The sequence below is a fragment of the Oncorhynchus clarkii genome, chromosome 13 (assembly GCF_045791955.1).
Source record: "Oncorhynchus clarkii lewisi isolate Uvic-CL-2024 chromosome 13, UVic_Ocla_1.0, whole genome shotgun sequence".
NCBI classification, from domain to species: Eukaryota; Metazoa; Chordata; class Actinopteri; order Salmoniformes; family Salmonidae; genus Oncorhynchus; species Oncorhynchus clarkii.
Genome location: NC_092159.1, coordinates 626,586 through 650,000, shown reverse-complemented (window position 1 = coordinate 650,000; position 23,415 = coordinate 626,586). Strand labels below are relative to the sequence as shown.

The 23,415-nt window shown below is 48.0% G+C and overlaps 1 protein-coding gene across 1 annotated transcript in view; it reads left to right on the top strand.

Annotated features, from left to right (window-relative positions):
* The window catches only part of LOC139424172 (voltage-dependent T-type calcium channel subunit alpha-1H-like), a 138,395-nt gene extending 115,492 nt beyond the window's left edge, over positions 1-22,903 (top strand). Inside the window, exons 22-32 of the mRNA XM_071175856.1 lie at positions 1,507-1,699; positions 5,274-5,425; positions 5,963-6,072; positions 6,867-7,000; positions 10,672-10,742; positions 13,268-13,346; positions 14,061-14,182; positions 16,237-16,548; positions 17,749-17,920; positions 18,486-19,198; positions 21,059-22,903. Of these exons, the coding sequence (XP_071031957.1) occupies positions 1,507-1,699; positions 5,274-5,425; positions 5,963-6,072; positions 6,867-7,000; positions 10,672-10,742; positions 13,268-13,346; positions 14,061-14,182; positions 16,237-16,548; positions 17,749-17,920; positions 18,486-19,198; positions 21,059-22,387 (3,387 nt within the window). The 3' untranslated portion in view covers positions 22,388-22,903. The remainder of the gene's footprint in view (positions 1-1,506; positions 1,700-5,273; positions 5,426-5,962; positions 6,073-6,866; positions 7,001-10,671; positions 10,743-13,267; positions 13,347-14,060; positions 14,183-16,236; positions 16,549-17,748; positions 17,921-18,485; positions 19,199-21,058) is intronic.
* Positions 22,904-23,415: the final 512 nt, after the last annotated feature.

Sequence of the window (23,415 nt, the reverse complement as noted above, 5' to 3'; positions counted from 1 at the left end):
TGGCAGTAGAACCAATAAGTCCTGATGAGTGTTGTGGCAGTACAACAGTAGAACCAATTAGTCCTGCTGAGTGTTCTGGCAGTAGATCCAATAAGTCCTGATGAGTGTTGTGGCAGTAGAACCAATAAGTCCTGATGAGTGTTGTGGCAGTAGATCCAATAAGTCCTGATGAGTGTTGTGGCAGTAGAACCAATAAGTCCTGATGAGTGTAGTGGCAGTAGAACCAATAAGTCCTGATGAGTGTTGAGGCAGTAGATCCAATAAGTCCTGATGAGTGTTGTGGCAGTAGAACCAAAAAGTCCTGATGAGTGTTGTGGCAGTAGAACCAATAAGTCCTGATGAGTGTTGTGGCAGTACAACAGTAGAACCAATAAGTCCTGATGAGTGTTGTGGCAGTAGAACCAATAAGTCCTGATGGGTGTTGTGGCAGTAGAACCAATAAGTCCTGATGAGTTTTGTGGCAGTAGAACCAATAAGTCCTGATGAGTGTTGAGGCAGTACAACAGTAGATCCAATAAGTCCTGATGAGTGTTGAGGCAGTAGAGCCAATAAAGTCCTGATGAGTGTTGTGGCAGTACAACAGTAGAACCAATAAGTCCTGATGAGTGTTGTGGCAGTACAACAGTAGAACCAATAAGTCCTGATGAGTGTTGTGGCAGTACAACAGTAGAACCAATAAGTCCTGAAGAGTGTTGAGGCAGTTGAACCAATAAGTCCTGATGAGTGTTGTGGCAGTAGATCCAATAAGTCCTGATGAGTGTTGTGGCAGTAGATCCAATAAGTCCTGATGAGTGTTGTGGCAGTACAACCAATAAGTCCTGATGAGTGTTGTGGCAGTACAACAGTAGAACCAATTAGTCCTGAAGAGTGTTGCGGCATTAGATCCAATAAGTCCTGATGAGTGTTGTGGCAGTAGAACCAATAAGTCCTGATGAGTGTTGAGGCAGTACAACAGTAGATCCAATAAGTCCTGATGAGTGTTGAGGCAGTAGATCCAATAAGTCCTGATGAGTGTTGTGGCAGTAGATCCAATAGATCCAATAAGTCCTGATGAGTGTTGAGGCAGTAGAACCAATAAGTCCTGATGAGTGATGTGGCAGTAGATCCAATAAGTCCTGATGAGTGTTGTGGCAGTAGATCCAATAAGTCCTGATGAGTGTTGAGGCAGTAGCTCCAATAAGTCCTGATGAGTGTTGAGGCAGTACAACAGTAGATCCAATAAGTCCTAATGAGTGTTGAGGCAGTAGCTCCAATAAGTCCTGATGAGTGTTGTGGCAGTACAACAGTAGAACCAATAAGTCCTGATGAGTGTTGTGGCAGTACAACAGTAGAACCAATAAGTCCTGATCAGTGTTGTGGCAGTACAACAGTAGAACCAATAAGTCCTGATCAGTGTTGTGGCAGTAGATCCAATAAGTCCTGATCAGTGTTGTGGCAGTACAACAGTAGAACCAATAAGTCCTTATCTGTCTGTTTCTGATATTGTGGTTTATCTTCGTTCTCCAGCCGGTGAGGAACCACAACCCGTGGATGCTCCTGTTCTTCATCTCCTTCCTCCTCATCGTCAGTTTCTTCGTCCTCAACATGTTCGTGGGCGTCGTCGTGGAGAACTTCCACAAGTGTCGTCAGGACCAGGAGGAAGAGGAGGCCAAGGCCCGGGAGGAGAAGAGAGCCAAGAGAGCAGAGAAGAGGAGGAGGAGTAAGAGGGAGGGAGGGAGGGAGGGAGGGAGGGAGGGAGGGAGGGAGGGAGGGAGCCAAGAGAGCAGAGAGGAGGAGGAGGAGTAAGAGGGAGGGAGGGAGGGAGGGAGGGAGGGAGGGAAGAGAGCAGAGAGGAGGAGTAAGGGAGGGAGGGAGGGAATGAGGGAACGAGGGAGGGAGGGAGGGGAGAAGAGAGCCAAGAGAGCAGGGAGGGAGGGAGGGAGGGAGGGAAGACATGTTGCTCCTGAGTTAGGTGTGACACATACTGTTTCCTACACACACACACACACACACACACACACACACACACACACACACACACACACACACACACACACACACACACACACACACACACACACACACACACACACACACACACACACACACACACACAGACCCAAACACACACAACCCTCGATCTGCAGTCTGTCGTAGTGTTCAGCACAGTGACATAAACTTTCTGGCAAACAGAGACGCTTTTCTGGCCAAAGACACCTTGAGATGGTGATGGATAGGATGGAACTCCTGAGGCAGCAGTTTCATCTACACACACACACACACAAACACACACACACACACACACACGCACACGCACACGCAAATACACACACACAAACAGACACACACGCACGCATACACACACACACACACACACACACGCACACACACACTGTCACAACTCTCTGGCAGTAGCTTCATCGATGAACTCATAGCAGAAGCGTAAGGAGATTTTTACTGTTGTCCCTGAGACCTGATCTGCAGACGACCAGTTTAATGACCAGGTTACTCTGTGTGTCTGTAACAGAGGCCCAGGAGAGGCCCAGTTAAATGACCAGGTTACTCTGTTTGCCTGTAACAGAGGCCCAGGAGAGGCCCAGTTTAATGACAGGTCACTCTGTGTGTCTGTAACAGAGGCCCAGGAGAGGCCCAGTTAAATGACCAGGTTACTCTGTGTGTCTGTAACAGAGGCCCAGGAGAGGCCCAGTTTAATGACCAGGTTACTCTGTGTGTCTGTAACAGAGGCCCAGGAGAGGCCCAGGAGAGGCCCAGTTTAATGACCAGGTTACTCTGTGTGTCTGTAACAGAGGCCCAGGGGAGGCCCAGTTTAATGACCAGGTTACTCTGTGTGTCTGTAACAGAGGCCCAGGAGAGGCCCAGTTTAATGACCAGGTTACTCTGTGTGTGTGCTGCAGAGGCCCAGGAGAGGCCCAGTTTAATGACCAGGTTACTCTGTGTGTCTGTAACAGAGGCCCAGGAGAGGCCCAGTTTAATGACCAGGTTGTCTGTAACAGAGGCCCAGGAGAGACCCAGGAGAGGCCCAGGAGAGGCCCAGTTTAATGACCAGGTTACTCTGTGTGTCTGTAACAGAGGCCCAGGAGAGGCCCAGTTTAATGACCAGGTTACTCTGTGTGTCTGTAACAGAGGCCCAGGAGAGGCCCAGTTAAATGACCAGGTTACTCTGTTTGCCTGTAACAGAGGCCCAGGAGAGGCCTAGTTTTATGACAGGTCACTCTGTGTGTCTGTAACAGAGGCCCAGGAGAGGCCCAGTTTAATGACCAGGTTACTCTGTTTGCCTGTAACAGAGGCCCAGGAGAGGCCCAGTTTAATGACCAGGTTACTCTGTGTGTCTGTAACAGAGGCCCAGGAGAGGCCCAGTTTAATGACCAGGTTATTCTGTGTGTGTGTTCCAGAGGCCCAGGAGAGGCCCAGTTTAATGACCAGGTTATTCTGTGTGTCTGTAACAGAGGCCCAGGAGAGGCCCAGGAGAGGCCCAGTTTAATGACCAGGTTACTCTGTGTGTGTGTTCCAGAGGCCCAGGGGAGGCCCAGTTTAATGACCAGGTTACTCTGTGTGTCTGTAACAGAGGCCCAGGAGAGGCCCAGTTTAATGACCAGGTTACTCTGTGTGTGTGCTGCAGAGGCCCAGGAGAGGCCCAGTTTAATGACCAGGTAACTCTTTGTGTCTGTAACAGAGGCCCAGTTTATTGACCAGGTTACTCTGTGTGTCTGTAACAGAGGCCCAGGAGAGTTCCAGTTTAATGCCCAGGTTACTCTGTGTGTCTGTAACAGAGGCCCAGGAGAGGCCCAGTTTAATGACCAGGTTACTCTGTGTGTCTGTAACAGAGGCCCAGTAGAGGCCCAGTTTAATGACCAGCTTACTCTGTGTGTCTGTAACAGAGGCCCAGGAGAGGCCCAGTTTAATGACCAGCTTACTCTGTGTGTCTGTAACAGAGGCCCAGGAGAGGCCCAGTTTAATGACCAGGTTACTCTTTGTGTCTGTAACAGAGGCCCAGGAGGGGGCCAGTTTAATGACCAGGTTACTCAGTTTGTGTGTTGCAGAGGCCCAGGAGAGGCCCAGTTTAATGACCAGGTTACTCTGTTTGTGTGTTCCAGAGGCCCAGGAGAGGCCCAGTTTAATGACCAGGTTACTCTGTGTGTCTGTAACAGAGGCCCAGGAGAGGCCCAGTTTAATGACCAGGTTACTCTTTGTGTCTGTAAAAGAGGCCCAGGAGTGGGCCAGTTTAATGACCAGGTTACTCTGTTTGTGTGTTGCAGAGGCCCAGGAGAGGCCCAGTTTAATGACCAGGTTACTCTGTTTGTGTGTTCCAGAGGCCCAGGAGAGGCCCAGTTTAATGACCAGGTTACTCTGTGTGTCTGTAACAGAGGCCCAGGAGAGGCCCAGTTTAATGACCAGGTTGTCTGTAACAGAGGCCCAGGAGAGGCCCAGTTTAATGACCAGGTTACTCTGTGTGTCTGTAACAGAGGCCCAGGAGAGGCCCAGTTTAATGACCAGGTTACTCTCTGTGTCTGTAACAGAGGCCCAGGAGAGGCCCAGTTTAATGCCCAGGTTACTCTGTGTGTCTGTAACAGAGGCCCAGGAGAGGCCCAGGAGAAGCCCAGTTTAATGACCAGGTTACTCTGTGTGTCTGTAACAGAGGCCCAGGAGAGGCCCAGTTTAATTCCCAGGTTACTCTGTGTGTCTGTAACAAAGGGCCCAGGAGAGGCCCAGTTTAATGACCAGGTTACTCTGTGTGTGTGTTGCAGAGGCCCAGGAGAGGCCCAGTTTAATGACAGGTCACTCTGTGTGTCTGTAACAGAGGCCCAGGTGAGGCCCAGTTAAATGACCAGGTTACTCTGTGTGTCTGTAACAGAGGCCCAGTTTATTGACCAGGTTACTCTGTGTGTGTGTTGCAGAGGCCCAGGAGAGGCCCAGTTTATTGACCACGTTACTCTGTGTGTCTGTAACAGAGGCCCAGGAGAGGCCCAGTTTAATGACCAGGTTACTCTGTGTGTCTGTAACAGAGGCCCAGGAGAGGCCCAGTTTAATGACCAGGTTACTCTGTGTGTGTGTTGCAGAGGCCCAGGAGAGGCCCAGTTTAATGACCAGGTTACTCTGTGTGTCTGTAACAGAGGCCCAGGAGAGGCCCAGTTTAATGACCAGGTTACTCTGTGTGTGTGTTGCAGAGGCCCAGGAGAGGCCCAGTTTAATGACCAGGTTACTCTGTGTGTGTGTTGCAGAGGCCCAGGAGAGGCCCAGTTTAATTACCAGGTTACTCTGTGTGTGTGTTCCAGAGGCCCAGGAGAGGCCCTACTATGCAGACTACTCCCCGGTGCGTCTCACCATCCACACGTTGTGCACCAGCCACTACCTGGACCTCTTCATCACCGTCATCATCGCTACCAACGTCCTCACCATGAGCATGGAGCACTACAACCAGCCGCAGGTAACTATAGCAACCACACTACGCTACAAACAGCTCCAGGTTACTATAGTAACCACACTACCCTAGAACCAGCCACAGGTAACTATAGCAACCACACTACGATACAATCAACCCCAGTTAACTATAGTAACCACACTACAATAAAACCAGCCACAGGTAACTATAGCAACCACACTGCAGTAGAAACAGCCCCAGGTTACTATAGTAACCACACTACAATACAACCAGCCACAGGTAACTATAGTAACCTCACTGCACTACAAACAGCCACAGGTAACTATAGTAACCTCACTGCACTACAAACAGCCACAGGTAACTATAGCAACCAAACTACAGTACAAACAGCCCCAGGTTACTATAGTAACCACACTACAACTATAGCAACCACGGACTGGTAACTATAGCAACCTCAAACTGGTAACCAATGCAACCTCACACACTGGTAGCCATAGCAACCACAAAGTTAACTAGGACAATCGGGTACCTATAGCAACGAGTGTGATTATATGTGTGTGTGTGTGTGTGTGTGTGTTCCAGTATCTGGAGGAGGGGTTGAAGTATTGTAACTACGTCTTCACTCTGGTGTTTGTTATCGAGACGGTCCTCAAACTCATCGCCTTCGGGCTGAGACGCTTCTTCAAGGAGAGGTAACACACACTGCATACACACACACTCTCACACACACACACACACACACACACACACTGCATACACACACTCTCACACACACACACACACACAGACACACTGCATACACACACTCTCACACACACACACACACACACACAGACACACTGCATACACACACTCTCACACACACACAGCAACACATACACACACTGCATACACACACTCTCACACACACACACACACACTGCATACACTGCATACACACACTCTCACACACACACACACACAGACACACTGCATACACACACTCTCACACACACACAGCAACACATACACACACTCTCTCACACACACACACACACACACACAGACACACTGCATACACACACTCTCACACACACACACACACACACACACACAGACACACACACAGACTTACACACACACACACACACACACTCTCACACAGACACACACACACAGACACACTGCATACACACACTCTCACACACACACAGCAACACATACAAACACTGCATACACACACACACACACACAGACACACACACAGACACACACACACACACACACACACACACACACTCACACAGACACACACACACTCACTCACTCACTCACTCACTCACACACACACACTCACTCACTCACTCACTCACTCACTCACACACACACACACACACACACACACTCACACTCACACTCACACTCTCACACCCACTCTGCATACACACACAACACACTTTCAAGACGCTATGTGGATACACAATGAAACGTAGTGTTCTCTGTGTAGGTGGAACCAGCTGGACCTGGCCATAGTGTTGTTGTCCGTCATGGGCATCACTCTGGAGGAGATTGACCTCAACGCATCACTTCCCATCAACCCTACCATCATACGCATCATGAGAGTACTGAGGATCGCTAGAGGTACTCACACACACACACATCAACCCCAGCATCATACGCATCATGAGAGTACTGAGGATCGCTAGAGGTACTCACACAGACACACACACATCAACCCCACCATCAAACACATCATGAGAGTACTGAGGATCGCTAGAGGTACTCACACACAACACACACACACACACACACATCAACCCCAGCATCATACGCATCATGAGAGTACTGAGGATCGCTAGAGGTACTCACACAGACACACACACATCAACCCTACCATCATACACATCATGAGAGTACTGAGGATCGCTAGAGGTACTCACACACACACACACACACACCCATCAACCCCACCATCATACGCATCATGAGAGTACTGAGGATCGCTAGAGGTACTCACACACACACACACACACACACACACACACACACACACACACCCATCAACCCCACCATCAAACACTTCATGATAGTCCTGAGGATTGCTAGAGGTACTCACACACACACACACACCCATCAACCCCACCATCAAACACTTCATGAGAGTACTGAGGATCGCTAGAGGCACACACACACACACACACACACACACACACACACACACACACACACACATCAACCCTACCATCATACGTGTCATGAGAGTACTGAGGATTGCTAGAGGTACTCACACACACACCCATCAACCGTACCATCATACGCATCATGAGAGTACTGAGGATCGCTAGAGGTACTCACACACACACATACACACACACCCATCAACCCTACCATCATACGCATAATGAGAGTACTGAGGATCACTAGAGGTACTCACACACACACACACACATCAACCCTACCATCATATGCATCATGAGAGTACTGAGGATCGCTAGAGGTACTCACACACACACACACACCCATCAACCCCACCATAAAACACTTCATGAGAGTACTGAGGATTGCTAGAGGTACTCACACACACACCCATCAACCTTACCATCATACGCATCATGAGAGTACTGAGGATTGCTAGAGGTACTCACACACACACACACGCACACACACACATCAACCCCACCATCATACGCATCATGAGAGTACTGAGGATCTCTAGAGGTACTCACACACAACACACACACACACACACACACACACACACACACATCAACCCTACCATCATACACATCATGAGAGTACTGAGGATCGCTAGAGGTACTCACACACACACACACACACACACACACACACACCCATCAACCCTACCATCATACGCATCATGAGAGTACTGAGGATCGCAAGAGGTACACACACAGACACACACACATCAACCCTACCATCATACACATCATGAGAGTACTGATGATAGCTAGCGGTACTCACACACACACACACACACACACACACACACACACACACACACACACACACACACACACACACACACACACACACACACACACACACACACACACACACACACACACACACACACATACACACACACACCTCTCCCTCAGTGATACGTGTACAAGGGCTTTTATTGACAAAACATGAAGTTGATGCAGAGTCAATATTTGCAGTGTTGACCCTTCTTTTTCAAGACCTCTGCAATCTGCCCTGGCATGCTGTCAATTAACTTCTGGGCCACATCCTGACTGATGGCAGCCCATTCTTGCATAATCAACGCTTGGAGGTTGTCAGAATTTGCAGGTTTTGGTTTGTCCACCCTCCTCTTGAGGATTGACCACAAGTTTTCAGTGGGATTAAGGTCTGGGGAGTTTCCTGGCCATGGACCCAAAATATCGATGTTTTGTTCCCCGAGCCACTTAGTTATCCCTTTTGCCTTATGGCAAGGTGCTCCATCACGCTGGAAAAGGCATTGTTAATCACCAAACTGTTCCTGGATGGTTGGGAGAAGTTGCTCTAGGAGGATGAGTTGGTACCATTCTTTACTCATGGCTGTGTTCTTAGGCAACATTGTGAGTGAGCCCACTCCCTTGGCTGAGAAGCAACCCCACACATGAATGGTCTCAGGATGCTTTACTGTTGGTATAACACAGGACTGATGGTAGCGCTCACCTTGTCTTCTCCGGACAAGCTTTTTACCGGATGCCCCAAACAATCGGAAAGGGGATTCATCAGAGAAAATTACTTTACTCCAGTCCTCAGCTGTCCAGTCCCTGTACCTTTTGCAGAATATCAGTCTGTCCCTGATGTTTTTCCTGGAGAGAAGTGGCTTCTTTGCTGCCCTTCTTGACACCAGGCCATCCTCCAAAAGTCTTTGCCTCACTGTGCGTGCTGATGCACTCACACCTGCCTGTTGCCATTCCTGAGCAAGCTCTGTACTGGTGGTGCCCCGATCCCGCAGCTGAATCAACTTTAGGAGACGGTCCTGGCGCTTGCTGGACTTTCTTGGGTGCCCTGAAGCATTCTTCACAACAATTGAACCGCTCTCCTTGAAGTTCTTGATGATCCGATAAATGGTTGATTTAGGTGCAATCTTACCGGCAGCAATATCCTTGACTGTGAAGCCCTTTTTGTGCAAAGCAATGATGATGGAACGTGTTTCATTGCAGGCAACCATGGTTGACAGAGGAAGAACAATGATTCCAAGCACCACCCTCCTTTTGAAGCTTCCAGTCTGTTATTCAAACTCAATCAGCATGACAGAGTGATCTCCAGCCTTGTCCTCGTCAACACTCACACCTGTGTTAACGAGAGAATCACTGACATGATGTCAGCTGATCCTTTTGTGGCAGGGCTGAAATGCAATGGAAATGTTTTTTTGGGGGATTCAGTTCATTTGCATGGCGAAGAGGGACTTTGCAATTAATTGCAATTCATCTGTTCACTCTTCATAACATTCTGGAGTATATGCAAATTGTCATCATACAAACTGAGGCAGCAGACTTTTTGAAAAATAATATTTGTGTCATTCTCAAAAATGTTGGCCACGACTGTATATGTGTACAGTTTGTGTTTGGGTCCTTTTCTACAGTTCTAATGGTTCTGTTCTGGTTTCAGTTCTAATGGTTCTGTTCTGGTTTCAATACTAATGGGCCTGTTCTGGTTTCTGTTCTAATGGTTCTGTTCTGGTTTCAATACTAATGGGCCTGTTCTGGTTTCAGTTATAATGGTGCTGTTCTGGTTTCTGTTCTAATGGTTCTGTTCTGGATTCAGTTCTAATGGTTCTGTTCTGGTTTCAGTTCTAATGGGTCTGTTCTGGTTTCAGTTCTAATGGTTCTGTTCTGGTTTCAGTTCCAATGGTTCTGTTCTGGTTTCAGTTCTAATGGTTCTGTTCTGGTTTCTGTTCTAATGGTTCTGTTCTGGTTTCAGTTCTAATGATTCTGTTCTGGTTTCTGTTCTAATGGTTCTGTTCTGGTTTCTGTTCTAATGGTTCTGTTCTGGTTTCAGTGCTAATGGGTCTGTTCTGGTTTCAATACTAATGGTTCTGTTCTGGTTTCAGTTCTAATGGTTCTGTTCTGGTTTCAATACTAATGGTTCTGTTCTGGTTTCAGTTCCAATGGTTCTGTTCTGGTTTCTGTTCTAATGGGTCTGTTCTGGTTTCAGTTCTAATGGGTTCTGTTCTGGTTTCAGTTCTAATGGTTCTGTTCTGGTTTCAGTTATAATGGGTTCTGTTCTGGTTTCAGTTCTAATGGTTCTGTTCTGGTTTCAGTTCTAATGGGTCTGTTTGGTTTCTGTCTCCTCAGTGTTGAAGCTGTTGAAGATGGCAACAGGGATGAGGGCTCTACTAGACACTGTGGTTCAGGCCCTGCCTCAGGTAACTATAATATGAATATAATACTGTAGTAGTACTATAGTAATACTGTTGATACTAATATAATACTATAGTAGTACTATAGTAATACTGTTGAAGATGGCAACAGGGATGAGAGCTCTACTAGACACTGTAGTTCAGGCCCTGCCTCAGGTAACTATAATACCAATATAATACTGTAGTAGTACTATAGTAATACTGTTGATACTAATATAATACTGTAGTAGTACTATAGTAATACTGGTGATACTAATATAATACTGCAGTAGTACTATAGTAATACTGTTGAAGATGGCAACAGGGATTAGAGCTCTACTAGACACTGTAGTTCAGGCCCTGCCTCAGGTAACTATAATACCAATATAATAATGTAGTAGTACTATAGTAATACTGTTGATACTAATATAATACTGTAGTAGTACTATAGTAATACTGTTGATACTAATATAATACTGCAGTAGTACTATAGTAATACTGTTGAAGATCTGTCTGGGTATTATTATAATCTGTCTGGGTGTTATAATAATCTGTCTGGGTGTTATAATAATCTGTCTGGGTATTATAATAATCTGGCTGGGTGTTATAATAATCTGTCTGGGTGTTATAATAAACTGGCTAGGTGTTATAATAATCTGGCTGGGTGTTATAATAATCTGGCTACGTGTTATAGTAATCTGGCTACGTGTTATAGTAATCTGGCTGGGTATTATAGTAATCTGTCTGGGTATTATAATAATCTGGCTGGGTGTTATAATAATCTGTCTGGGTGTTATAATAATCTGGCTAGGTGTTATAATAATCTGGCTGGGTGTTATAATAATCTGTCTGGGTGTTATAATAATCTGGCTACGTGTTATAATAATCTGTCTGGGTGTTATAATAATCTGGCTGGGTGTTATAATAATCTGGCTGGGTGTTATAATAATCTGTCTGGGTGTTATAATAATCTGGCTGGGTGTTATAATAATCTGGCTGGGTGTTTTAATAATCTGGCTGGGTGTTATAATAATCTGGCTGGGTATTATAGTAATCTGGCTGGGTGTTATAATAATCTGGCTAGGTGTTATAATAATCTGGCTGGGTGTTATAATAATCTGTCTGGGTGTTATAATAATCTGGCTAGGTGTTATAATAATCTGTCTGGGTGTTATTATAATCTGTCTGGGTGTTATAATAATCTGGATGGGTATCATAATAATCTGGCTGGGTGTTATAATAATCTTTCTGGGTGTTATAATAATCTGGCTGGGTGTTATAGTAATCTGGCTGGGAATTATAATAATCTGGCTGGGTGTTATAATAATCTGTCTGGGTGTTATAATAATCTGGCTGGGTGTTATAATATTCTGGCTGGGTGTTTTAATAATCTGGCTGGGTGTTATAATAATCTGGCTGGGTATTATAGTAATCTGGCTGGGGATTATAGTAATCTGGCTGGGTATTATAGTAATCTGGCTGGGTATTATAATAATCTGGCTGGGTATTATAATAATTTTGCTGGGTATTATAATAATCTGGCTGGGTGTTATAATAATCTGTCTGGGTATTATAATAATCTGTCTGGGTGTTATATTAATCTGGCTGGGTATTATAGTAATCTGGCTGGGTATTATAGTAATCTGGCTGGGTATTATAATAATCTGGCTGGGTATTATAATAATCTGGCTGGGTATTATAATAATCTGGGTGGGTGTTATAGTAATCTGTCTGGGTGTTATAATAATCTGACTGGGTGTTATAGTAATCTGGCTGGGTATTATAATAATCTGGCTGGGTGTTATAATAATCTGTCTGGGTGTTATATTAATCTGGCTGGGTGTTATAATAATCTGTCTGGGTGTTATAATAATCTGTCTGGGTGTTATTATAATCTGCCTACGTGTTATAATAATCTGTCTGGGTATTATAATAATCTGTCTGGGTGTTATAATAATCTGGCTGGGTGTTATAATAATCAGTCTGGGTGTTATAATAATCTGTCTGGGTGTTATAATATTCTGTCTGGGTATTATAATAATCGGTCTGAGTGTTATAATAATCTGTCTAGGTGTTATTATAATCTGTCTGGGTATTATAATAATCTGGCTGTTTGTTATAATATTCTGTCTGGGTGTTATAATAATCTGTCTGGGTGTTATAATAATCTGTCTGGGTATTATAGTAATCTGTCTGGGTGTTATAATAATCTGTCTGGGTGTTATAATAATCTGGCTGGGTATTATAATAATCTGTCTGGGTGTTATAATAATCTGTCTGGGTGTTATAATAATATGTCTGGGTGTTATAATAATCTGTCTTGGTGTTATAATAATCTGGCTGGGTGTTATAATAATCTGGCTGGGTATTATAATAATCTGTCTGGGTGTTATAATAATCTGACTACGTGTTATAGTAATCTGGCTGGGTATTATAGTAATCTAGTTGGGTATTTATTTCTATCCTGTATTATAGTAATCTGGCTCGGTATTATAGTAATCTGGCTGGGTATTTTATTCTATCCTCCATTATAATATGTTCTGTGTCTCTAGGTGGGGAATCTGGGTCTCCTCTTCATGTTGCTGTTCTTCATCTATGCAGCACTGGGAGTGGAGCTGTTTGGGAAACTGGGTCAGTCACGGTGCTGTGAGTGTGTGAGTGTGTTTCATTTACGCTGATGAGCTGTGGAGTTGATTTCCCAGAAATTAATTACGTCTTCCTTCTCCTATTTTCTCTCTCTCTCTCTCTCTCTCTCTTTCTTTTTCTCCCTCCCTCCCTCCCTCCCTCCCTCCCTCCCTCCCTCCCTCCCTCCCTCCCTCCCTCCCTCCCTCCCTCCCTCTCTTTTCTCCTCCCCTCACACCCCCTTCCATCTCTCTCTCTCTCTCTCTCTCTCTCTTTCTTTTTCTCCCTCCCTCCCTCCCTCCCTCCCTCCCTCCCTCCCTCCCTCCCTCACTCTCTCCCTCCCTCCCTCCCTCCCTCCCTCCCCCCTCTCTTTTCTCCTCCCCTCACACCCCCTTCCATCTCTCTCTCTCTCTCTCTCTCTCTCTCTTTCTTTTTCTCCCTCCCTCCCTCCCTCCCTCCCTCCCTCCCTCCCTCCCTCCCTACCTCCCTCTCTCCCCCCTCTCTTTTCTCCTCCCCTCACACCCCCTTCCATCTCTCTCTCTCTCTCTCTCTCTCTTTCTTTTTCTCCCTCCCTCCCTCCCTCCCTCCCTCCCTCCCTCCCTCCCTCCCTCCCTCCCTCCCTCCCTCCCTCCCTCTCTTTTCTCCTCCCCTCACACCCCCTTCCATCTCTCTCTCTATATATCACCCCACTACCCCCCCTTCATGTGTTCTCTGTGTTTATAGAGTGTTCCGAGGAGAACCCGTGTGAGGGTCTGAGTCGTCACGCCACGTTCCATAACTTTGGCATGGCGTTCCTCACCTTGTTCCGCGTTTCCACCGGTGACAACTGGAATGGAATTATGAAGGTAAACTACCCAATCAGAGGGTGATAGTCAACCAATCAGATCACAGCTGGGGAAACAGGGTTTGGTTGTAAGACCTTGCTGCTGTTCCAGGCACAGATGAAACCCCTCATTAATAGTAAATGAAGACTGCTACTGAATTCAGACATTCTTCTTGCTTTTACACAGGGTTCTAATCCTTCTTTACAGGTTCTTACCCGTTGTGGACGTTCTATTAAAACAAATATCTATATATTATTTTACTCTCCAATTTAAATTCTGATCTTGTCTCATCGCTGCAACTCCCCAACGGGCTCGGGAGGTGAAGGTCGAGTCATGCGTCCTCCGAAAAACATGACCCACCAAAACTCTCTCAGAAGCCACACCAACGTGTCGGAGGGAAACACCGTTCAACTGACAACAGGAGTCGGCCTGCAGGCGCCCGGCCCGCCACAAGGAGTCACTAGAGTGCGATGAGCCATGTAAACCTCCCCTAAACGACGCTGGGACAATTGTGCCCCGCCCTATGGGACTCCTGGTCACTGCTGGTTGTGACACAGCCTGGGATCGAACCCGGGTCTGTAGTGACGGTCCTCAAGCACTGCGATGCACTGCCTTAGACCGCTGCACCACTCGGGAGTCACGCGTGTGGAGCTTCTATTTAAGGCTTGGAGCTGTCATTGTTTGAAGAACACAGAACATAGAACACACACACAGAACACAGAACACACACACAGAACACAGAACACACACACAGAACACAGAACACACACACACAGAACACACACACAGAACACAGAACATACACACACAGAACACAGAACACACACACACAGAACAAAGAACACAGAACACACACACAGAACACAAGACACACACACAGAACACATGCACAGAACACAGAACATACACACAGAACACACACAGAACACAGAACAAAGAACACACACACAGAACACACACACAGAACACAGAACACATGCACAGAACACAGAACACTGTTCCCAGATGTCTGTCAGTGGAACCTGATTCATAACCTAGTAAACCAACATGGAATGTTTTTCGAATCTACACGGAACGTTGAGGGAACCAGAGATATTTATCTGAATCACTCATTGGCTAAAACCATCTCCTATTCCCCGGGCTCTGCCTGGTAATTGGCTGTTATCCAAGTCAGTCAGACACTCTGGCTCTCTGATAGGCTTGGCTCTGTGTGTCTTGTGCCAACAGACAGGCTGTGGCTCAACTCAATGGCTCCACCTGGTGGTCAGGACTGGAGTCACAGCCTGAGAAACACAATACAACGTAATGCCATCATTCTACGCTCTCTCCATTCTACACAAGAAGCTCTGTTGGCATGAAAAGCATGGACAATGACATTGTGTAACAGTATAACTTTCGTCTGTCCCCTCGCCCCGACCCGGGCGCGAACCAGGGACCCTCTGCACACATCAACAACTGACACCCACGAAGCATCGTTACCCATCGCTCCACAAAAGCCGCGGCCCTTGCAGAGCAAAGGGGAACCACTACTTCAAGGTCTCAGAGCGAGTGACGTCACCAGATTGAAACGCTATTAGCGCCGCACCACCGCTAACTAAGCTAGCCGTTTCACATCGGTTACACTGACTCAGCATTGTTTGTATGAAATATACGTTTTCTTAAGTTCCAAACAGATCAATGCTACGGGCTTCCTGTTCTTCAGTAAACAACAGTCCCCATTTTCTGGTGTCCTCAAGCATCTTGACAGAAAGTAGAACCTCGTTGTCATACTTGAGGAAAAGTAAAGATGCATTTTAATAGAAAAATGACTCAAATCAAAAGTCAAATCAAAAGTGAATTTAATCGCTAAAATATACTTAAGTATCAAAACTGAAAGTATAAATAATTTCAAATTCTTTACATTAATCAATCCATTTTCATTGTCTTCGGGATGATGTGTCTTTCTCAACCCTCTTGTTGTCTGTCTGAGCTACCTGTCCCAATAGTAGTATTCTGTTGCTCTGTCTTTGGGAGGATGTGTCCTTCTTGTTGTCTGAGCTACCTGTCCCAATAGTATCATCCCTCTGTCCCCTCAGGACACGCTGCGGGACTGTCGTCCAGAGGACCGCTCCTGTCTGTCCTACCTTCCTCTGGTTTCTCCGGTCTACTTCGTGACCTTCGTCCTGACGGCCCAGTTCGTGCTGGTCAACGTGGTGGTGGCAGTGTTGATGAAACACCTCGAGGAGAGCAACAAGGAGGCACAGGAGGAGGCAGAGGAGGAGGCCAAGGAGGAGGAGGCGCGTCAGGAGGAGGCCAGGCAACAGGAGGCCAGGCAAGAGGAGGCGCGACAGGAGGCCATCTGTCCCTTTAGCAACGCCACAGTGGGCGGCGTGGAATCATCTGGACAGGTATGGAGATGGATCACCTGTAGGTGGACCTAACCACAGATCTAGGGTCAGATCAGCCAGTCCTGTCAGGGGGGGGGACCTAACCACAGATCTAGGGTCAGATCAGCTTCCCATCAGTCCTTAACTGTCAGGAGGGGGGACCTAACCACAGATCTAGGGTCAGATCAGCTTCCCATCAGTCCTGTCAGGGGGGGGGGACCTAACCACAGATCTAGGGTCAGATCAGCTTCCCATCAGTCCTTAACTGTCAGGGGGGGGACCTAACCACAGATCTAGGGTCAGATCAGCCAGTCCTGTCAGGGGGGGGGGACCTAACCACAGATCTAGGGTCAGATCAGCCAGTCCTGTCAGGGGGGGGGATCTAACCACAGATCTAGGGTCAGATCAGCTACCCATCAGTCCTTAACTGTCAGGAGGGGGGACCTAACCACAGATCTAGGGTCAGATCAGCTTCCCATCAGTCCTGTCAGGGGGGGGGGGGACCTAACCACAGATCTAGGGTCAGATCAGCTTCCCATCAGTCCTTAACTGTCAGGGGGGGGACCTAACCACAGATCTAGGGTCAGATCAGCCAGTCCTGTCAGGGGGGGGGGACCTAACCACAGATCTAGGGTCAGATCAGCCAGTCCTGTCAGGGGGGGGACCTAACCACAGATCTAGGGTCAGATCAGCTTCCCGTCAGTCCTGTCAGGGGGAGGGGACCTAACCACAGATCTAGGGTCAGATCAGCTTCCCATCAGTCCTTAACTGTCAGGGGGGGGACCTAACCACAGATCTAGGGTCAGATCAGCTTCCCATCAGTCCTGTCAGGGGGGGGGGACCTAACCACAGATCTAGGGTCAGATCAGCTTCCCATCAGTCCTTAACTGTCAGGGGGGGGGACCTAACCACAGATCTAGGGTCAGATCAGCTTCCCGTCAGTCCTGTCAGGGGGGGGGGACCTAACCACAGATCTAGGGTCAGATCAGCTTCCCATCAGTCCTTAACTGTCAGGGGGGGGGACCTAACCACAGATCTAGGGTCAGATCAGCTTCCCATCAGTCCTTAACTGTGTGGTGGTGGTGGTGGTGGTGGTGGTGGAACAGCATGAAAATGTATCCACTCACTCCTGTAAGTCGCTGTGGATAAGAGAATCTGCTAAATGACTAAAAGTTTAATAAAATGAGGAAGATGACGTTCATGGTCGTGTTTTTGTCCCAGGTTGTGGAAGAAGAGCGTTGTCGTGGTAGCCTGCTGACGGCGGGCCGGCCGTCTCTGTCTCGTATGATGTCTCTGCCTAGCGACAGCTACATGCTCCGCCCCCTACAGCCTCTCGGACACACCCGCTACCCTCCCATTGGCCACGACACCTACAAGGGATGCGGTTTCTCAGGTAACCATCCCTCAGAGTTCTGTCTCGGCTCGGTCCCAGAGTTCTATCTCTCAGAGTTATAGGTCCCCGAGTTCTATCTCTCAGAGTTCTATCTCTCAGAGTTCTATCTCTCAGAGTTATAGGTCCCCAAGTTCTATCTCTCAGAGTTCTATCTCTCAGAGTTCTATCTCTCAGAGTTTTAGGTCCCCGAGTTCTATCTCTCGGATATCTATCTCTCAGTATTCTATCTCTCAGTGTTCTAGGTCTCAGTGTTCTATCTCTCGGATATCTATCTCTCAGTATTCTATCTCTCAATGTTCTAGGTCTCAGTGTTCTATCTCTCAGAGTTCTAGGTCCCAGAGTTCTATCTCTCAGAGTTCTAGATCTCAGAGGTCTATCTCTCAGATTTATAGGTCTCAGAGTTCTATCTCTCGGAGTTCTATCTCTCGGAGTTCTATCTCTCAGAGTTCTATCTCTCGGAGTTCTATCTCTCGGAGTTCTATCTCTCAGGGTTCTAGGTCTCAGGGTTCTAGGTCTCAGAGTTCTAGGTGTCAGAGTTCTAGGTCTCTCTCTCTCTGTCTCCTAGGTTCTGTCTACTCCATGGGTTCTAGCGGAGCAGGATCCCTACTGCAGGTCCCGGGGGCGTTACCATCTGGAAGCCACGCATCCCTCAGCTCCAGGGGCTCCAGCTGCAGACCCACAGTCAGGCTCAGCCCCTCCCACAGCGTAGACAGACACTCCCTCTCCATGGCGAGACACACCCCCAGGAGGCCTGGCCACGTTGACAGCAGACGGGCCTCTTATGTACATAGCCCATCCCACAGTATGGATACACATAGTTACAGACTCAGCCCTGCTCAGAGCATCGACAGAGACTCCTCCCGTTATCTCGATAGACGGGCCTCTTATATCCACAGCCCCTCCCACAGCATGGACAGTAGACACACCCCTTATCTCCACAGCCCCTCCCACAGCATGGACAGTAGACACACCCCTTATTTCCACAGCCCCTCCCACAGCATGGACAGTAGACACACCCCTCGTATGGATAGACACACCCCTTATATTCACAGCCCCTCCCACAGCATGGACAGTAGACACACCCTTTATATCCACAGCCCCTCCCACAGCATGGACAGTAGACACACCCCTTATGTCAATAGCCCCGCACACAGCATCAATAGACACACCCCTCATAACAATAGACACACCTCTCATATGAGTAGGCCATCCCACAGCATGGACAGAGAGCCGGGACCCAGCTCCTCCCTCAGTGTGAGAAGACAGCTGAGGAGACAGGTATGTAGACTGCAGCATTTACCCAGGTAGCACATTAATTTCCCTGGATGTTCTGCGAACGTCTGTTTTTGGAACCTTGCATGCAAGTTGTTAGAATGTTTTGTGTTAGCTGGGAACTTTACAGTCCAGGCCAGATCGAGTTGTTAGAATGTTTTGTGCTAGCTGGGAACTTTACAGTCCAGGCCAGATCGAGTTGTTAGAATGTTTTGTGTTAGCTGGGAACTTTACAGTCCAGGCCAGATCGAGTTTTTAGAATGTTTTGTGCTAGCTGGGAACTTTACAGTCCAGGCCAGATCGAGTTGTTAGAATGTTTTGTGCTAGCTGGGAACTTTACAGTCCAGGCCAGATCGAGTTGTTAGAATGTTTTGTGTTAGCTGGGAACTTTACAGTCCAGGCCAGATCGAGTTTTTAGAATGTTTTGTGCTAGCTGGGAACTTTACAGTCCAGGCCAGATCGAGTTGTTGAATGTTTTGTGTTAGCTGGGAACATTAGAGTCCAGGCCAGATCGAGTTGTTAGAATGTAGATTGAGTTGTTAGAATGTTTTGTGTTAGCTGGGAACTTTACAGTCCAGGCCAGATCGAGTTGTTGAATGTTTTGTGTTAGCTGGGAACTTTACAGTCCAGGCCAGATCGAGTTGTTAGAATGTTTTGTGTTAGCTGGGAACTTTACAATCCAGGCCATATCGAGTTGTTGAATGTTTTGTGTTAGCTGGGAACTTTACAGTCCAGGCCAGATCGAGTTGTTAGAATGTTTTGTGTTAGCTGGGAACTTTACAGTCCAGGCCCGATCGAGTTGTTAGAATGTTTTGTGTTAGCTGGGAACTTTACAGTCCAGGCCCGATCGAGTTTTTAGAATGTTTTGTGTTAGCTGGGAACTTTACAGTCCAGGCCAGATCGAGGTGTTGAATGTTTTGTGCTAGCTGGGAACTTTACCGTCCAGGCCAGATCGAGTTGTTAGAATGTTTTGTGTTAGCTGGGAACTTTACAGTCCAGGCCAGATCGAGTTTTTAGAATGTTTTGTGTTAGCTGGGAACTTTACAGTCCAGGCCAGATCGAGGTGTTGAATGTTTTGTGCTAGCTGGGAACTTTACCGTCCAGGCCAGATCGAGTTGTTAGAATGTTTTGTGTTAGCTGGGAACTTTACAGTCCAGGCCAGATCGAGGTGTTGAATGTTTTGTGCTAGCTGGGAACTTTACAGTCCAGGCCAGATCGAGGTGTTGAATGTTTTGTGCTAGCTGGGAACTTTACCGTCCAGGCCAGATCGAGTTGTTAGAATGTTTTGTGTTAGCTTAGAACTTTACAGTCCAGGCCAGATCGAGTTTTTAGAATGTTTTGTGTTAGCTGGGAACTTTACAGTCCAGGCCAGATCGAGGTGTTAGAATGTTTTGTGCTAGCTGGGAACTTTACCGTCCAGGCCAGATCGAGTTGTTAGAATGTTTTGTGCTAGCTGGGAACTTTACAGTCCAGGCCAGATCGAGTTGTTAGAATGTTTTGTGCTAGCTGGGAACTTTACAGTCCAGGCCAGATCGAGTTTTTAGAATGTTTTGTGCTAGCTGGGAACTTTACCGTCCAGGCCAGATCGAGTTGTTAGAATGTTTTGTGCTAGCTGGGAACTTTACAGTCCAGGCCAGATCGAGTTGTTAGAATGTTTTGTGCTAGCTGGGAACTTTACAGTCCAGGCCAGATCGAGTTGTTAGAATGTTTTGTGCTAGCTGGGAACTTTACAGTCCAGGCCAGATTAAATTTCATTCACCTTCAACTGTCATTAATTTAATGTTCAAACAATGTGTTCAAAACAGTCCCAGTGACCTCTGACCCTCTGTTTCCTGTCTCTACTTCCTACTTCCTGTCTGTTCGTAGGAGGCGGTGCGTTGCGACTCTGAGGACCTGAGCTGCAGTTCCACCGACGATCTGCGGGGGAGCTCTGTCGACGGCACCCACCTCACCGTACCCAGCATGCACCTCTCACCGCTACCCAGCCTGCCCCCTGGTGGTAACACACACCTGGACGTACACCACCCCTCCTCGCCGTCCCGCGCCCCCCGAGGACGCACCTCCAGCGCACACACACTCCGCCACACACACACCGTACACACACTGCGTCACACACACAGTCAGAGGGTTATATCTACCAGAGGACACAGTAGGAGCCACAGTGATAGCGGCCCCCAGCGGCCCCCCAGCCCTCAGATCTCCACCCCTCAGACGACAGACAACCCACAGACACCCCAGAGACCTGAGATACTTCAGACCCCAGGTCCCAGCCTCACCATCTCTCTCTGCTCTGGAGGTCCCAGCCTGTCCCTCTCCTCCCCCTCCACACCCTCAACCCCCAGCCCCAGCCTCACCATCTCTCTCTGCTCTGGAGGTCCCAGCCTGTCCCTCTCCTCCCCCTCCAAACCCTCAATCCCCAGCCCCAACCTCACCATCTCTACTCCCTCCACTCCCCAGAGCCCTCAGACCAGCTTTGACCCAAAGCAGAGTCCCAGTTCCAGCCCTGCCTTCAGCCGTGATCCATTTCCCCTGAGCCTCAGTTCCAGTCCTAGCCGTCTCCCCACTTCCTTTCCAGATGAGACTGATGATGAAGTCTGTTGCATCACACACCACGCGTCCAGCCCCTTACACACACCTGAACACACACACCACACGTCCAGCCCCCCACACACACCCTTCTCTCCCCACACCTCCCTCCACGCCTGCCTCTCATTTGAAGAGGACCAGAGGAACCTATGTCTCAGCAGCCAATCGGCGTCTCCCGTTCGAGAGTGGACCAGGAAGCAGAGGATGAGTCCGCCCTGCATCTCCGTAGCCCCACCTGCTGAAGCCCAGGTTTCCACGGTGACCCAGTCGACGGACAGCAGCATGCATCTGAGGAGGCGGACCCTGTCGGTTGACTCCGCCTCGCAGAGAAACTCATTGGACACGAACCCAGCGGAGACACGCCTTTCTGTCCCCTTTCTCCAATTGGACTCCAGCTTTATAAGCATCACGGTGGATTCTGACCAATCAGGATGCTCGTTATTGACGGACAGCGAATCAACCGTTGAGGGGGAGGGTGAGGGGAGAGAAGGGGGAGGAGCTCGGAACTCTCAGTCTCTGCTGGGATTGGTTCCCAACCCTCTCAGAAGGAGGAGCTTAGTGCGCATGCTCAGCACACGGGAAGGAGAGGAGGAGGAGACTCAACCCTGACCTCTGACCTCTAAGAAATAGTTTCCTTTCTCCAACCCTCCTCCTAGAGAGACTCTGGTGAGGCAGCAGGGTTTTAGTCCAGCCCTGTTGGAACAGGTCTGATTCAGGCAATCAGCTGTTGATAAGGACAACCCTGACCTCTGACCCCTAACCCCCCCAGAAAGACTGCTGTGCTGTAGCCCCTCCCCCCTGAGGAGCCGTAGCCCCTCCCCCCTGATGTCAGAGTGTGACATCATGGTACGGAATGATATGCAATTGGACCCCCCGCCTTCTCCCTCCCTTACCCACCCATTGGTGGAAACTGTGTGCGGTTGACCTTTTCCGTACTGTGTGTCTGTTAGGAGACGATATGTGTGCGACATCATCAGAACCTCCGGCACTGAACACTATAACTGCCATTAGTCGACCTTTTAACTATGTCACCTTTAATCACCTTTGACCTTTCACCCGGCGACAGCCTCCCGTCGCTACAGGCGACGTCACGTCCCTTCCTTTCTCCTGGAACACCCGGGAGGACCTTTCACCCGGCGACAGCCTCCCGTCACGTCCCTTCCTTTCTCCTGGAACACCCGGGAGGACCTCTCACCTTTTTTTGCCCATTTAAAACACGAAGAAGTTTGAGTAGCACTAGATCTAACGACGTCGCCTTTAACCTTCGACCTTCATCTGATGTTTTGTCTGTTTCTTCCTGATTGTACAGCTTCTGTCAGGTCCTGTTTTAGTCCAGACGCTTCTTCTGTCTCCATGGTTACTACCAGACACATATATAGAGAAACATGTTGTTAAATATATGGCTAGATATATGACTGTGGTTACTATAACTAACTAACTAACTAACTGACAGATTAGGAACTCTTGTCACTTTAACTTATAATTACTAGAACTACTCTCTATCTGTCTCTCTCTCTCTGTCTCTCTCTCTATCTCCCTCTGTCTCTCTCTCTCTCTATCTGTCTGTCTCTCTCTCTCTGTCTCTCTCTCTCTCTCTCTCTCTCTCTCTCTCTCTCTCTATCTCCCTCTGCCTCTCT